This window comes from Tripterygium wilfordii, chromosome 11 (genome assembly GCF_013401445.1).
Source record: "Tripterygium wilfordii isolate XIE 37 chromosome 11, ASM1340144v1, whole genome shotgun sequence".
Classification (NCBI taxonomy): domain Eukaryota; kingdom Viridiplantae; phylum Streptophyta; class Magnoliopsida; order Celastrales; family Celastraceae; genus Tripterygium; species Tripterygium wilfordii.
The window spans coordinates 395,034-412,271 of NC_052242.1; the positions used below are offsets into that span (position 1 = coordinate 395,034).

The 17,238-nt window shown below is 37.7% G+C and overlaps 4 protein-coding genes across 4 annotated transcripts; 3 read left to right on the forward strand and 1 right to left on the reverse strand.

Annotated features, from left to right (window-relative positions):
- The first annotated feature begins 117 nt into the window (after positions 1 to 117).
- LOC120009452 (cytochrome P450 71D11-like) lies at positions 118 to 2,322 on the forward strand. The gene is made up of 3 exons (XM_038860062.1): positions 118 to 348; positions 571 to 1,487; positions 1,563 to 2,322. Exons 2-3 carry the CDS (start codon positions 591 to 593, stop codon positions 2,190 to 2,192), a joined length of 1,527 nt encoding a protein of 508 aa, XP_038715990.1. The 5' UTR covers positions 118 to 348; positions 571 to 590; the 3' UTR covers positions 2,193 to 2,322.
- A 1,574-nt stretch (positions 2,323 to 3,896) lies between these two features.
- Positions 3,897 to 10,258, forward strand: LOC120009276 (putative inactive cadmium/zinc-transporting ATPase HMA3). Its single transcript, XM_038859798.1, has 11 exons — positions 3,897 to 4,057; positions 4,321 to 4,429; positions 4,525 to 4,724; positions 5,084 to 5,341; positions 5,790 to 5,887; positions 6,021 to 6,276; positions 6,371 to 6,508; positions 6,847 to 7,174; positions 7,600 to 7,802; positions 8,007 to 8,209; positions 8,697 to 10,258. The coding sequence occupies exons 1-11, from the start codon at positions 4,045 to 4,047 to the stop codon at positions 10,008 to 10,010; spliced, it is 3,120 nt and encodes a 1,039-aa protein (XP_038715726.1). The 5' UTR covers positions 3,897 to 4,044; the 3' UTR covers positions 10,011 to 10,258.
- A 176-nt stretch (positions 10,259 to 10,434) lies between these two features.
- Positions 10,435 to 13,593, reverse strand: LOC120009278 (zinc finger matrin-type protein 2-like). The gene is made up of 10 exons (XM_038859800.1): positions 13,439 to 13,593; positions 13,197 to 13,277; positions 13,053 to 13,080; positions 12,860 to 12,942; positions 12,641 to 12,673; positions 11,783 to 11,861; positions 11,615 to 11,667; positions 11,405 to 11,465; positions 11,192 to 11,274; positions 10,435 to 10,865 (listed from the first exon to the last, which is right to left on the reverse strand). The coding sequence occupies exons 1-10, from the start codon at positions 13,448 to 13,450 to the stop codon at positions 10,773 to 10,775; spliced, it is 606 nt and encodes a 201-aa protein (XP_038715728.1). The 5' UTR covers positions 13,451 to 13,593; the 3' UTR covers positions 10,435 to 10,772.
- A 70-nt stretch (positions 13,594 to 13,663) lies between these two features.
- Positions 13,664 to 17,074, forward strand: LOC120009277 (protein disulfide-isomerase like 2-1-like). Its single transcript, XM_038859799.1, has 12 exons — positions 13,664 to 13,941; positions 14,474 to 14,558; positions 14,745 to 14,842; positions 15,030 to 15,085; positions 15,296 to 15,413; positions 15,564 to 15,591; positions 15,689 to 15,780; positions 15,938 to 16,094; positions 16,181 to 16,305; positions 16,461 to 16,560; positions 16,736 to 16,809; positions 16,884 to 17,074. Exons 1-12 carry the CDS (start codon positions 13,781 to 13,783, stop codon positions 16,897 to 16,899), a joined length of 1,110 nt encoding a protein of 369 aa, XP_038715727.1. The 5' UTR covers positions 13,664 to 13,780; the 3' UTR covers positions 16,900 to 17,074.
- The last annotated feature ends 164 nt before the right edge of the window (positions 17,075 to 17,238 follow it).

The following is a 17,238-nucleotide window of genomic DNA, read 5'->3' on the forward strand; positions in this document are numbered from 1 at the left end:
CATTGACAATATAACAACAAAGGCATCAAATGTCAAGACTGTCAATGTACCGTGAAGGAGTGATGCAGCCTATGGTAGTAAAAGTTAAAAGTGACTTAAAACTACCACAAGAGGAATTTATCTCTTTAGCCCAACCCAATAAAACCCACATCGAACCAAACTGCTTATGGAGCATATATGAACTGTTTGATGATGTTTAGAGAAAGGTAGATTTTTCTTCATGTTTAGGGATTCTCTCAGGACTCAGGAGAACGTTGATTACTCGTTGATCCGAGAGTGATTCTCGGTCTAGCTTTCGATCCGATCATCATCATCTCAGTCTCTTTGAAGCTTTATGCTGATTAATTGGTGAGTTGTTAAGTTCTTAGCTCTATAGTTGTGTAATCTTGTTGACTCGATACATGTACTGCAAGTGTTTTGATGATTTTACTGTGAGAGATTTTACTGATATAATATATAAGTGTTTTTATTGACATTATTCGTTATGGCACCTAAGCTCCCTGCATCAAGTAGTTTATTAGTTTTCTTTTCTACCATGTGATTTGAAGTTAACAAAACTCAAAATTGCAGAAAATTTTATCATTTTCCTCATGGACCTCCTACAATTTCCATCGGTCTCGATCCTTCTCGGCTTCATTTTCTTTATGTTTATGGTTCTGAAAGTGTGGAAGAGATTTGAAGCAAATGGGTCAACTTCAAATCTGCCTCCAGGGCCATGGAAGCTGCCTATTATAGGGAACTTGCATCAGTTGGGTGGCTCTGATCCACCCCATCGTGCCCTAGGAGAACTGGCGAAAAAGTACGGACCGTTGATGCTCCTACAACTTGGAGAAATTCAAACCCTTGTTGTTTCCTCTTCAGAATATGCAGAAGAGGTATTGAAAACTCATGACACAGTCTTTGCTTCAAGGCCCCAAATGCATAGTTTGGAAATCATGAGTTATGGTTACAAAGACATTACCTTTTCACCATCTGATGGATCTTGGAGGCGACGACGGAAAATTTGTGTTCAGGAGCTTCTGAGCGCAAAACGAGTCCAATCATTCCGTTCAACGAGAGAAAAGGAGCTGTCAAAGTTGATCCAATGGATTTTCTCGCAAGCAGGAACATCCATCAACTTGACTACAAAGATTTACTCATCCACATGTACCTTGTCTTCAAGGATGGCCTTCAGTGATGAATGCAAATACCAAGAAGAGTTCATTTCAATCCTAAAGGATCTCTTGAAGATAGCATCAGGATTTAATATAGAAGATATGTTTCCTTCAATGAAATTTCTTCATTTGGTTAGCGGGGCAAGTTCTAAAATTGAGAAGCTGCATAAACAGCTTGACCGGATTGTTGGAAGTATTATCGATGAACACATAAACCTCAACACAAGAAAGAGTGAAGGAAATGAAGATCTGGTTGATGTTCTTTTGACGTATCATGAGCAGGGTGACAGCGAGTTTTCATTATCTATGGAAGAAATCAAAGCAATAATCTGTGTAAATATCTTTCCATTATCAATGAATAGTTTTGAAAACCATTCACCTAACAACAAATTTGTATTTTTTTTCCAGGACATATATCTTGCTGGAACTGAAACATCATCAACAACAGTTGATTGGACTATGGCAGAACTGATCAAAAACCCAAGAGTGATGAAGAAGGCACAAGCTGAGGTGAGGCAAGTTTTTGATAGCAGAGGAAGTGTTGATGAAACAGGAATTCCTGAATTGAAATACTTGAAGTTGGTCATTAAAGAAACACTGAGATTACATCCTCCAGGTCCTCTATTACTCCCAAGAGAAAATGCAAAAAGTTGTGAGATCAATGAGTACGTAATACCTGCCAAAACCCGAGTAATGGTGAATGGATGGGCTATTGGAAGAGATCCCAAGTACTGGCCTAAAGAACCAGAAAAGTTCTATCCAGAGAGGTTCTTAGACAATCCCATTGACTACAAGGGAACCAACTTTGAGTACATCCCATTTGGTGCTGGAAGGAGGATGTGTCCTGGAATGGCTTTTGGCCTGGCAAATGTTGAACTTCCACTCTCACAGTTCTTGTACTATTTTGATTGGAAACTTGCTGATGGAATGGTGCCAGAAAATCTCAACATGGCAGAGGCCTTTGCTGCAACAGTTTGCAGGAAGGATGATTTGTACTTAATTCCTACTCCTTATTGTCCTTCACCTGCCTTTAACTAAATCTTGTAGCAGTGTGTTATCTCCCTTTTGTAAAAATAAAACACATATGTAAGGCCATGTGCCTGTGTGTCACATTCATCTCCCTGCGTTTCTGCTTTGTGAAATCAACCCATCAAGATCTTTGATTCAATGATGCATTTACAGATACAGAATCGTGAAAAAGATTACATCTTCAGTATGTTCATTGATAAATTTCCCAATAATCCCAGAAAGGAATGGCTCATCAAAACACTGAAATTGAAAACGACATTGCAACAAAACCATTCAAAACCTACCTCAGCTTGGTAAAGAACCACCTGTTGTTGCCGGTCTTGAATCGCTCCTCAAGCTTGGCCTTGGTCTCCTTAGCAGCGGCGACCCTCGTATCCCTGCTCTGCAAACAATCGACGGACAATAAGAAGCCCAATTCTTAGAGGAACTTTGCGTGATTTTGTTGACTTTTGGGTTTAGAAATAGGGCCTAGACAAATTATGATGGACCTAAATCCACTTTACGGAAAAACAGGCCCAATTCTTACATTTGATAATTGGACCATAAGGTCCATAACCCATCTTCCCAAAAGACCCCAAAAGGAAAAGGATGCCACATCAAGGAATGGGTAAGCATTTTTATTTTTTAGGTCTATTAATTAATGGGAATTAATGGGGTTGATACGAAATTAAATCTATTTTCAGAAATAAAATAACAACCTTTTCATATTAAATATAAATATATAGAAAGTAATAATATTTTTTTTTTGTAGACACAATAATAATAATAATATATTTAATGGAAAAAATGGTGCAACCACCTTAGTTGGTAAATCCTTATAGGGTCAATTCTATAGATTTGAAAGGTTCTGAGTTTGACTCAGGTGAGAAATTTCTGTGTATGCGGACCTAATGGCCTGAATGTTGACCTATGTCAAATATCCAAATGACGAGTTTGTAATTTGTATGGCGTCATTCTCGATTTCTTAATAAAAAATAAGAAAGAAATGGTACTGCCATATGTATACCATCCTTATTATAAAACAAATTCCGAATGGTTACGATTAGGGGTGACAAAAAAATCTATTACGTGTCGGACACACAATATGTATTTACGAAATATTTAATCGGACCTTAACCTGGATTAGATTTGGAACGCACTTAATTGACCAAACATGGATTATTTTAAATTCGAACAAGTAAATTGGACAAGAAACTAATTCGGGTTAGGATTTGGACAAGTAAATTAAACAAGATTTATGTGTTTGAATCCAGACCCAGTTTTAAACCTGATAAAAAAATTGTGTTTGGACCCAGATTTCAGACATATAAATTATGTTCAAACTTGATTTAGTTTGAGTCGGACAAATTCGATCATCCAACCGGTCAGAGTTTTGTCACCCCCTAATTACAATTATGTCACATAGTAAATCCAAAATTATGGAAAAAAAAGGTGGAATGAACATTTTTTTTATATTACATGAAAAGGGGATGAGGAGGCTTGTACTTGAGACATATATGAAATATCACACATATAAATAATTGAAAGACAATGCTTGGGTAATTAAGAATGAATAGATAATTTCCAATTCAAATTTGAAAGATGCATCAATCACTTGTGCCATCGTCACGTTGGGTGTGCCAAGATCATTATCATTGGATATTTTAATTAGAATTTATGTCATATAATAAACCCATAGGCATGAATGGGACAATGGAATCACGAAACCTCGTTGACTTTGGCGGATTTTGGATTTAAAACTTACAGAGACTCCAACGTTGAAGTTGCTCAATTGCACCAGCAGGAAGACGCGACTGCTATAGCGAGACGGGGTTTTCTTTTTGTTGCACAAGGTTTTGAGCAATATTTGTCGTGAATCAGAATGGAAGAAACAGGTAACTCCCATCCCATGTTCCTTTTCAACTATGTGCGTCGATAATTTACCTGAAATACCCGTTATGCATGGGTAGTCAGCCAGCACCTATAACATGGGAATCATTTCACTGTGGATATTGGATTTACTGTGTAACTGCAAAATATTTGTTGTTAACGTTAGCACCCAATAAAAGTGCGCAAAGATCCGCAAGAGAAACTTGATTACTCCCGTGACAGAAAAATGAAGTGCTTTCTGCTGATTCCCATGTTTGTTTAATCTCAGTGAATCAACCTCTACTTGGAGACCAGGGCACAAGGCCACCTCGTAGCTTCCTACTCTCTTCATGCTCTTCTGCAATTGAAAGTTGGAGAAGTTCTTCCATTTTGAGAGGGTTAGTTTTCTCTTTCTTTACGCTTGGCAACAGATTCTTTTTCCCCCAACTGTTTTGGGTTCAAATAACTGAATTGACTGTTTATTTGTTTGCAGATCAATTATAACGTCTACAGAGGAGAGAAAGTTACAGAAAAGCTACTTTGAAGTGCTGGGTATTTGCTGTTCAACAGAGGTTTCCCTGGTTGAGAATATACTCAAGTCTCTTGATGGAATCAAAGAGTTTTCTGTTATTGTTCCAACAAAAACTGTCATTGTTCTCCATGATAACCTTCGTGTTTCTCAGCTTCAAATTGGTAATTCGTATAATCCCTTTTACTTCCATGAAAAAATTAAGCGATTGTTTCAAGATATGTAGTTTTTTTTTTCCTATGTATGAATCAGACCACCTTGTCATAGGTAGGCCGGCTTGTGATTTTGGGGTAACATGAAAATGTTAACTTTACTCAGGCCTCGGGCTTGGATAGAGATGTGGGTTTCTTACCGCTCAACTAAGTGATTAGGGGTCTATAAATAATGAGTGACAAGTTACAAACAACTAGTTTTATTTGGTTTGCCCAAACACTCTCGCAATTTTTGCAGCGAATGAGTGAAGTAGGCCCTCTAGGATGCAATAAGGTACAGAGACAATTAACTAATGATGGGTTGATGACAGTTAAGGTGCTAAATCAGGCAAGGCTAGAAGCAAATGTAAGAGCATATGGAGAGACCAACCACCAGAAAAAATGGCCTGGCCCATTCATAATTGCTTGTGGTGTGTTATTTCTACTCTCATTTTTGAAATACGTGTACTATCCTTTGCGGTGGCTGGCTCTTGGTGCGGCGGTTGTCGGCATATTTCCGGTTGTCAAAAAAGGCTTTGCATCCTTGAGGAATCTTAGGATTGATATAAGCATTCTAGTTCTGATTTCTGGTAAGTTGCTTTATTTTCTTTCATTTTCTTAATACTGATAATTTTCCTTCATTTTGTTTCACTTTTGGAGAAAAATAAATTTATAGTCCAACAAAGCACATTTTAATATGCCGCATAGTCCAAGGAAATCAAATTTCGGTTATAGATTTAAGAAATTATTACCTAAAAAAGACTTTGTATGTTGCTAGTATTTTTTTCTTCTTCTTCTTCTTTTTTTTTTCCTGAGAGATTTTCATTAGCTTGTTGTTGCGTCATTGTATCACCTTCTTCTTCTTGAAAATTATATATAGCTTTCATGTGAAAATGAGTTATGTATGTTGAGTCACAACCATTATTAGACTCATTTCAAAGTGAGACCCTTCCTAGAAGAGAGAGTTGAATTTATGGCTTGATGGGTTAATTCTTGGTCAGTTGATCACTTAACACACAATGTATTACTTTTTTGCAGTGATAGGGACAATTGCGATGGCTAACTATACTGAAGCTGCAACCATTGTCTTTCTGTTCACTGTTGCAGAATGGCTTGAGTCGAGGGCAAGCCACAAGGTAGAAATTAACTATTTAGAGTTACTACATGAATCGAATTACAAACTCTTTCCTCTCTGCTACTTTTTAGGAATAAATAGGCAAAAATTAAACTTTGCTTAGCAAATTTAAGTATTTGAAATACTTTTTTTAGGCAAGTTCGGTGATGCAGTCAATGATGAGCATTGCTCCTCAAAAAGCTGTCATCGCTAAAACTGGGGAAGAAGTAGATGTTGGCAATGTCGAGTTGAACACCATCCTTGCAGTTAAGGCTGGTGAGCTCATACCCATGGATGGAGTTGTAGTAGATGGTGAATGTGAAGTGGATGAGAGAACTTTAACTGGGGAGTCATTTCCTGTTGCAAAACAAATTGATTCCATTGTCTTGGCTGGCACTATCAACGTGAATGGTTTACTGCTCTATCCTCTCCTCAAGTTTTTTTAATTGACAAAGGCTTCAAGGTGATGGCTTCTGAATATTTGTTTGTTCTATTGTTTTTCCAGGTTACGTTAGTGTAAAAACAACTGCTTTAGCTGAAGACTGTGTGGTGTCTAAGATGGCAAAGCTAGTGGAAGAATCTCAAAACAGCAAGTCAAAAACTCAGAGATTCATTGACAAATGTGTCCAGATATATACCCCAGGTTTGTTTGTTATTCTCCTCCTTTATTATTGTGTGTTCAACTTCAACTTCAACTTCACCGAAAGCATTGCCTTAACTCCCTATTCTTTGTTTTGATGTGGATGAGAAAGTTCTTTTTTTAATGGAAGAGAAAATTGTTAGTCTAAAGACATTGTTATTAGCCATTATTCCAAAAACGCATCAGGCAATGGGTTAACAGTATGCATCAGACATATCCTAACCGATGTGATTAAGTTTGTAAGCATTGCGCATTGCTGCTTCACATTGGATGTTGCTTTCTTTTCTTTGTCATGTAAAGGCTTATTTTCATTTCTTGCGTTTCATGTATTTTTTTTGCAGTGGTGATCATTATATCAGCTTGTCTTGCCGTGATCCCAGCTGCATTAAGAGTTAACAATCGCAACCACTGGTTTCACTTGGCTTTAGTTGTTTTAGTAAGTGCATGCCCCTGTGCCCTTGTCCTCTCAACCCCTGTTGCAAGTTTCTGTGCACTTACAAAGGCAGCAGCATCTGGTCTTCTAATCAAAGGGGGCGATTATCTTGAAATTCTTGCCAAAATCAAGCTCATGGCTTTTGACAAAACTGGCACAATAACTAGAGGTGAATTTGTTGTCACTGATTTCCGATCTCTTTGCAATGACATTAATCTCAACTCATTGCTTTACTGGTAAGAACAACTTTCATCTGCTATAACGTTCATTACGTACCAAAGATTTCAGGAGCTATTGTTTTGATTTGTAAAGTAAAATTAGAATGTGTGTTTCCACCAAATATGCCCTGATCTAAATCTAAAACTTGTTTTATGTACTATGCCTCGAGTGGTTTGAAGGCTGTGGAATTAGGCCTTTCTTGGAGGTGAACTGTGCAAATTGGAACAATTTCCAAGAAAAACAAGTAGCATGTTAAATATTTGGAAAAAATAATATTGGATGCCTTCCAAATGCTTTTATTGACCAAGGATGTATTTGATTGTCTTCTGAGTTCTAAAGTACCAGATGCTCTATCTAATCGTTTCATTCTCTTATATACTATAAATGTATCTTTTATATGTTTGTCAAGGGGATGCTAATACAAGCATTGCCAATCTTGAAGGGTTTCAAGCATTGAGAGTAAGTCAAGTCACCCCATGGCAGCTGCGCTTGTGGACTACGGAAGGTCACTTTCCATCGAGCCGAAGTCAGAAGATGTGGAAGAATTTCAGAATTTTCCTGGGGAAGGAATTTATGGAAGAATTGATGGGATAGATGTGTATATTGGAAATAAAAAAATCGCTCTTAGAGCTGGGTGTGGAACAGGTGAAAACCTTTGCTGCAATTACATTTAGCATTATAGTTAATGTCATCATTTCTTATTGATGTAGGCAGATTTTTTCTTTTGGGTTGTTGAAAAGATGTTAAGGTTTTAAACTCTATTTTCTTTCTCTTTCTAAGCAAATAAAATGCATTGGTATTTTGTATTCTTGCATGTTCTAAATACTCTTGTTGTCTATAAATCTCTAGTTCCAACTCGGGAAGGTGATTCACGGGGTGGAAAGACTGTTGGATACATATATGTTGGGGCATCCCTGGCTGGAATTTTCAGTGTCTCTGATGCTTGTCGATCAGGAGTTATTGAGGCTGTAGAGGAGCTTAAGTTACTGGGAATTAAAACTGCCATGCTAACTGGAGATAGTAATGCAGCGGCATTGCATGTACAACAACAGGTGCAAATCAAGTCCCCATCTTTAACCTTGCAGATCTTGATATGACATGATTTACTCATTCTATTACATCTGTTTTGAGCATTTAGTGGAGTTCTAGTTTTGGCATTACTGAATTGCTTTTCGTTAATTTCGATTTCAAGTTTTTCTATTAGTTTGGTCAGTAATTACCGAATCAAGTAAAAGTCAAAACATACTTTCTGGGAGTAATAATGGGATCAATTCGGATTTGAGTTCGGGTATTGGAAATAAAACTCTGTTCTGCAATTTTACATCTTTTCATTGAGTTTGCATAAGGCTTAACTTGATAAATTGTGGCCATGGAACAACAATTGTTGTTTTAAATGGTATAGAACCCAATTTTGTTACCGTTGGGAATCCTGTGATGAGACTCAAATCTGCTTCTATATATGTATGTATGTATAAATAGTGTTTTGCTGCCGACATTGGCGTAGGTATCAGTTTTAACAATTTCACATATAACTTGCAGCTAGGCAATGTCCTAGAGTTAGTCCATGCCGAGCTTCTTCCTGAAGACAAGGGAACAATTATTAAAGGATTTAAGAGGGAAGGGCTGACTGCCATGATTGGAGATGGCATTAACGATGCTCCAGCATTAGCAATTGCAGATATTGGGATTTCAATGGGCATTGCAGGGTCAGCTCTTGCAACCGAGACAGCGCATGTGATTCTTATGTCAAATGACATTAGAAAAATACCTAAAGGCATTCAACTTGCTAGAAAAGCTAGTAGAAAAGTTATTGAAAATGTCATGTTGTCATTTTCTCTTAAGGCAGCCATCCTTGGCTTGGCCTTTGCAGGTCATCCACTTATTTGGGCAGCCGTTCTTGCTGATGCCGGGACATGCTTGCTAGTAATTTTTAACAGCATGCTGCTTTTGCGAGGAATTGACAAACCTGGAGCAAATACAAGCACGCATAAAATTAGATGCAATACCACTGGTGATAGCCAGTTTTCTGATAACCGTCAGCATTGTTGCTCCAAGAAAAAGCCCCAGGAGGTGTCTGAGAAGAAAGCCAAGGAGTCATGTGTGACCAAGAATTGTTGTAAACAATCATGTCAGCCCAAGTCTATGAGTTCTGACTCATGTGGGAATACCATTCAGTCTTGTTGCTCTGAGAAGAAAGCCGAGGAGTTATGTGAGACCGAAAAGTGTTGTAAACAATCATCCGCTTCAAAATATCAGCCTGAGCCTTCCAGTTCTGATTCATGCGGGAACAGCCTTCAGCCTCATTGCTCTGAGAAGAAAGCTGATAAGTTATGTGAGACTGAGAAGTGTTGTACACAATCAAGTCAGCCCAAGTCTCTTAGTTCTGACTCATGCAAGAATAGCCGCCAGAAATGTTGCTCTGAGAAAAAAGTCCTGGAAATAAGTGAGAAAATTTGTTGTACACAAATATGTCCTTCAGAATGTCAGCCGAGGCCCTTCAGTTCCGGCTCATGTGGGAATGACAAGTGCATTGACTCAGCTGACATTAATAGACCTCAATCTGGCAAGGCGAAGTGCTGTGATCAAGGCAACTGTGACATGGTCCATACAGATGTGACGGCACAAGAAAGACACAACTATGGCTGTTCTGTTGCTAAAAGTTCGATCTCGCCCACAGAAGACAAGAGTGAACGTTCACTTGAACAGCAGGCTGACTGCACAGAAGCTGTTGAGAAGTATGTAGTGAAAAATTGCCGCTGTTGCAAGCGTCAGAATCAAGACCTGGCTGGGCATCAAGATTTGATCAGCAAACGACTTCATACAACCATTGATATTCCAACGGATTCATACTAAGCATTACCAGTGGATTTGCTAGCATCTGGCTTTGATTTGTGCTACTCATCTCTTGATCAAACATGGTAGGAGCTACGCAGTTCTAGACTCTGAAGTAGTAGTATAAATAACAGTGAACTTGATATGATAATTTGTGCTGCTCATGTTTTGATAAAACATTGTAAGAGAGAATTATATACTTCTTGATTGAAATCATTGAGTTAGTGAATGAATTAGTTGTGAAATGAGATGGTCAGGTCTATTGTAAACATGCTAGATAAAAAGGATGAACCCCTTTTCTCCCGATTGCTTGAAACCACTCTCTGCACTGTATGCTATGCATGATAGTTTTCGATTCATTGATATATTGTTCAATTGGTTAGTCTCATACATTTGCAACACACAAGAGGCTGCTAATGTTTTCACGTAATTTGCAATAGGAATAGGCATCAAAACAGTTCAAACGTTTCACATCTATTAAATGGTGAGCATGAAATGAACCTTATCCCGAACTCTCAAAATTGTTCAGTCAAAGACCAATCATTCCACCAGTTCTCTTGAACAGTTAAAGATTTAGATTACAAGTCAATAAGCAAAAAATAAAGACATCTATTCTCACTATTCGGTAAGAAGATATTGACATGGTATAATAATGCATTTTCTGGAAGCTGTCATCCCGAGCAAAACGCTGATCTCTGTGGAGTCGGAAATCTTATGAAAACAATAATCTGAACAAGTGCAGCATCGTTCAATCCTCATAGAGTATGGAGTCATCAAACATCATCACTTTTTTGATGAACCAAAACCGCCAAATCCCATCATAGCAGCAACGTCAGGATCTAATTCAGTTTCCTCTTCTGCTGTTGCCTTCTCTTTCTGGCAAAGGAAAAAAATGAAATCAAAAGCCATCACGAAGTAGTTTTGCCAAAGATTCTGTCATTTCAGAAATTAGTGCAATAAGATGGACATATAATTATCAGGTAACACATTTCTCGGAACTTCAAACTATTTATGGAAGCAGTGATTTATTCAATCCGCAATAAACAAAAAGGCTTAATGGTTGCTTTCCTGTAATGGTTTCACACACCTCTCTCCAGGATTAAAAATTGAGGAGAGGACATAGTAAAGAATTACTAACCTCCATCAGAAATATGGAGAGTGCATGCATCTAATACTTCTATTAATTTTGAAATTGTACCAACCTTCTTCTCTTTCTTCTTTTCTCGTCGTTGGCGCTTCCGTTCCTCATCTTCTTGCTGTTGTTTTAAAATACGCTCATCAAGGTCTGACAAAAGAATAAGAAGTCAGTTTTTCATTAGTTTAGCATTAAGCGTCAATTTGTAGCAAGAAAATTGCACATCTGATTAAAAAAAAAGCCAAAAAATTTAAGTGCTGCTCATCCTTCCAACCATTACCTTGTTCTGTAAAGCTTACAGGAGCTTTCCGCTTCTTGAGAAGTTCAAACCTTTGTTGTACCTGCATCACCCCCAAAGATTTATGGCTTTTAGATGTATATAATTTTTTAAAGTAATGTTAACAATGCTTTCATCTTTGAGGAAAAAGAGTTCCCTGTTAGTTTTTCTATTATCCTACTATTGCTACAAATTATAATGTATAGGCAGTACCTGCTCAAGAGATGCTCGTTCCACACGCATGGACATGCCCAAAGCTCTTTGATCTAAGGAATTAAACCAACAGAGAGAGTCAAGAAAATCACGTCAAAAATAATTGAGAGTGGATCAAAGAAAAAATGAGAAAAGCAAAAAAGAAAATGTACACAAGTAACCACATACGTTTTTTTCCATTGATATGATCCAAGTAGTTGGCAGAATCCTTTACTACACATTCACAAACAGAACAGTAATATCCAGCCTGCAATAGAATCGTTGAAACATATAAGCCACCACATATTAAGGAAACCCCATCCATCCCTTTCCAAATACACAGCCCCAAACAAAAGCTATGAGATAAGTCTTGCTGCCAATGTGCAACCAGAATACTATTTCGCTGCAGCTTAAACACTATTGGTTCAATTCATCCTACAAAAAGCACATATAACTTTTACTGTCATTCCTTTACTGCATTGCTATTTAGATTGTGTTACGTCAAAAAGCAATAGCCAATGGAATGGCATTGAGCTAATAACACCTTAGATAATGGAGAGCCATACTTGGTTAATAAACAACCTCAACTAAGGTAAGATCAACATGAATCAGCTTGACGACTATAGATACTTGTCAATATCACCGGAACGGCGGAACTCTGTGCACAACATTATCATTAGACATATATAACAGAATATAAGATGATAACCTTTTCCATAAGCAACCTCACAATATAGTTCCCAATTTTCATTAGTGTCCACCTCATCGCGCTAAAACTAAACCAGAAGTACTGTTGACAAGCATAGAGCCAAACACTAACCCGCCAAGCCAATATTCAACTCTCACTAATAAATGATTATCAGTCCGTGTACATGTAAGTTAATGGATGATTTAAAAGACTACGCCGATAGTTTAACTTGTTGACTCAAGACCAGTATTCACAGCACATATGTCAAGCAAAACAAATGTCACTCACCAATCACCACTACCCAGTAATAAAACTATGAATCAGTATAGCAACTAAAGTAAAGGATAAAAACATAGTACCTGCTGGCTCAATGGTGCTATTGGAGTAACAATCTGCATAAATTATACAGTAAAAAAAAATATGAGTACATGGTTTGAACTATGTAAGCAAAGTCCCAAACCTCAAATGTACAATGTGTACTGATTTTCACTTTAGTTTCAATTTTTCTTCCCTTTCTCTTTTCAGTTGTCAAAGAAATAAATCTGTTTAGTGAAAGAACATTATAGAAGAAAAAAAACCTGAGTTTTCCCCAATCTAGATTCCAGGTCCACGTCATGATCCCTATGCTTCAAAGGCTTCCTTTGCACTGGAGGAGCTTTTGCTGCTCATGAAAAACATTGTTTAATTCCCCAAAATCCATCACTCTAAAAACCCTGTATTTCTAACAAACCAATCACAAAAAATCCATAATCAACCAAGTAATAAACTTACATTTTGATTTAAACTTCCCATCAGCCTCCTGAGCACCACAAGAACCAAAAAAAAAAAATCAGCCACGAAGATGTTATAAAAAAAAACCCAGAAATAGAAAACGCAAGAACAGTTAGGGATTGAAGAAACGAAGGCCTAAATAACCTGTCTTTCGCGCTCACGAGCTCGTTCAAGATACTCTTCCCGATCGAATTTCCTCCTGAAGGTGTTATCAACCCCCGCAGCCTGTAAAAAATTCAGTAAAATAGAATCACCAAAAACAAATCAAAACCCGGTTGAACTTACCGAAAAATTAGATATCTGAGCAACCCTCAAAAATAAATTCAAAAGAAAACTAATATCAGTAATTTTTCGCAGAAGCTTCCGAATAAGAAATCAGGACTCACATTGTTACTCATGTCGAACTGCTCCGAACAAAGCAAAAGGATTGCTAATTATCGGAAGGGATTTCAGCGCCCTGAATAAGACCTAATTTTGAGTTTAAAACCCAATTGATGAAACAACGGGAACAACCGACTGATGAGAAGAAATATAGCCCTAAGCCCGCAAAGTTGCACAATGAATGAATGAAAAGAAGACTTGGGCCAGGAAGACACGGGCCTGAAATGAGGACAAGGCCCGATTTCGTTGAGTTTGGAACTCGGAAGGTCGGAAGCTGCTGGCCCATTTCAACTCGAGCAAATGAAGCAAGAGCAGAAGAGAGAACAAAAGGAAGGATCGCTTAAACGATGTTGAAGTCGAGAATTCGATTCGATTTTGTTGCCGTAGCTTCGTTGTTGCTATTTGGATCATGGGTTTTGGCAGACGATGTAGTAGTCCTTACGGAAGAAAGCTTCGAGAAGGAGGTTGGCCAAGATCGCAGCGCTCTCGTCGAGTTCTATGCTCCCTGGTGCCGATTATCTACTCTCGAAATCAAAATCAAAATTTCAAACTTTTCGTTATCATAGTAAATAATCAAGATTGAATTTTTTTCTCATTTGGCTGACAGACATACATGCATGTAATATTGTAATGTATATAGGTATACTATATGCATGCATGTGTAAATAAGTATATTTTTGTATTGCGTAGGAGTTAGCTTGATATGGTAGCTTAGTGAGTGATGAATCTGCAACTTGATTTCTTGGGTTATTAGAGTCTTTTCGCGTTCGGTTGGGGATCATTTTTTTTTTCAGCTGAATCTGCTGTGTGTATCCGATTAGCTGAAAATTTCAGCCTGAAATTGATGAGAATAGGAGTATAATGATAGTTCTATAGTCCATAATTGAAAGTAGAAATCTTTTTGGATTTCAAATGCGTATGAATCTTCATATGTCAAAGGGTTTTACATGCATTGGAAGTCAGATTGAATGATCGGGTCATCTCTGTTATTTCTGATTTTTTATTTATAAAACTTGAAGTTGGTTTTCTTCCCATGGCAGGTGTGGGCACTGTAAAAAGCTTGCTCCAGAGTTTGAGAAGCTAGGTACAAGCTTTAAGAAGGCAAAATCTGTTTTAATTGGAAAGGTCAGTTCCTTAAACCAAGTCTCATAATTTTCTTCTTTTAGAAGTTGCATTGTCTTTAGAAAAAAAAAATTCTTAAGGGTTTTGGGACTTTCTATAAATACAAGGATTTTTAAAAGAGGATTAATTACGACCTTTGCTTGTTCGTTGATATGTTTCTTCTACATCATCTGTTGGTTGTTCCTGCAGGTTGACTGTGATGAGAATAAGAGCCTTTGCAGCAAATATGGGGTTTCTGGATACCCCACAATCAAATGGTTTCCCAAAGGGTCTTTGGAACCAAAAAAGTGAGTGTTGTACCTTTCTGTTTTCCCTGTCACTTTCTATTTTCAACAAGGAAGCATCAAAGGAAAACTGCTTAGAGGTTTCCATGCCCCAAAGTCAACACGTTATTCCCCCCCCTTGGAGTTTTATGCAATGATTTTGTTCATTCTTAAAATATTCTATATCATTCAGATTTTTCAAATCTTTCAGGTATGAAGGTGCACGTAATGCAGAAGCCCTTGCCGTGTTCGTGAATTCTGAAGGAGGTAGGAAAATAAGCAGTTTCTACTAACTATTGTTGTCCTGAAAAAACTGTTGATATTCCTGCAAAGTGTAGGGTTTATATCTTTGCTGGATCTTCATTTTTCAGGCATAATATTATTATTATCCCAGTAAACAGCCCTCATTGATCAGCATGGTATTTCTAACCAGATTTGAAGACTTTTCATATTCCCATTATTTTTTTTAAAATGCAGGAACCAACGTGAAGATAGCTACAATACCATCCAGCATAGTGGTGCTAACTCCAGACACTTTTGATAGAGTTGTTCTGGATGAAACAAAAGATGTCTTGGTTGAGTTTTATGCACCATGGTAAGAACTGGTGCTTAATTTTGTTTGCATTTCCCTCTTGGAATATGTTGCATAAAACATCCTAAATGATGAGCCTATTTCCTCCAAGTCATGCAAACTAACTTGAGGCCCCTTACTTGAGCACCTTTCTTGTTTTTATTTGGTTGGCAGGTGTGGCCACTGCAAACAACTTGCACCTGTAAGTATATAATCTGGCATGAGGTGTATAATTGTTGTAGCCTTTGTCTTGCCACAAACAACATTCGGTCTATCATTGTCATTTGTTGTGCTTGTAGACTTATGAAAAGGTTGCAACAGCATTCAAATTGGATGAAGACATTGTGATCGCCAATCTTGATGCTGACAAATACAAGGATTTGGCTGAAAAGTGAGTGAGATACTATTTTATTAATTTCATCCTTATAAAATGGGGTTTCATTTTATCTGATGTTAGATTTGTGTTGATAAATTATAACAGTTAATCATGATGTTACATCGAAAGAAAGAAATGTTAGATAGGCTGATAGGGGATGCTGCCTGTGCAGGTATGGTGTAAGTGGATATCCCACCTTAAAATTCTTTCCAAAGAGCAACAAAGCTGGTGAAGATTATGGTGGCGGCCGAGATTTGGAAGATTTCATCTCTTTCGTTAATGACAGATGTGGCACTAGTCGGGATGGACAAGGACAACTTACTTCCAAAGTTAGTGAGGATACATATTCTTAAACAGGCCACATCACAACTATCTATTTCATGTCTTTGACGGTTTTTATATTTTTATTGATAAGGCTGGGATAATTTCAACTCTGGATAGCTTGGTTAAAGAGTTTGTAAGTGCTGGCAATGATGAGAAGAAGGCCATCCTTTCTCAGATGGAAGAGGAAGTTGAAAATCTGAAGGGCTCCTCTGCAAGGTTGTCTGACTGGCTGTGTACTTAGTCTCTCGAACAGTGGCGCAAAGCTTAATGGCTGTCCCGCTGTGCTAATCTTAGGGCAATAGTGGTTTGTGTTTCTCATTTTTCTTTCTAGTCAACATTTATGTTTCTTAAAAGTATTTGTTTCTTTACAGATATGGTAAGATCTACTTGAAAGCTGCCAAGAACAGTGCGGAGAAAGGTGCAGATTATGTTAAGAAAGAAATTCAGCGGCTTGAGCGCATGCTTGATAAGGTAATTTGTCTAGTGCCATTATAAATGGTTGTGGCAACTGATATTGGAGTCGGTTGTTCGGATGACAGCAAACAATGCGGTGTTGTGTTGCAAATGTTCCATAATAGACATTGCTTTCTAGAGTTACTTCTTAAACATCCAAATATTATTTCTTATTGTTGTTTTGTGGATGCAGTCAATCAACCAAGCGAAGGCCGACGAATTTACTCTCAAGAAGAACATCCTGTCTACCTTCGCTTCATTGGATGAGTGAGAAGACTTACACCTTCTGTTTAGATATGATTATATATAAGTCACCCTCTTACTGCAATATTGTGAATCAGAGTTCGTCAAGGTTGAGAATAAGCTGGTTTTCATGCACTCAGAGCTCATTTTTGCGCCTGAAGATGTTATTGTAGAAGGAATAAGATTGTAAGCTGGCAAATGTCTTTATTGTTTGGGCCTCTTTGGTGGTGGCCTACCTTAAGCCCTAAAGTGGCCCATGATGGCAACGTCCTTTCTTCTGTACTCTTGATTTCCGGGGCCTTATTCTTTCAACCTGTACAAGAAGATTGAAAAATGGAGGACAATAACCAACTATTCAAAGCAAAAATATTGGGGTTTAACTAGTGAAAATTGGGCACAAAAGTTACCCCCACGAGAAGCTAAAACTGGTGACATTTGCCATGGTAAATGTGA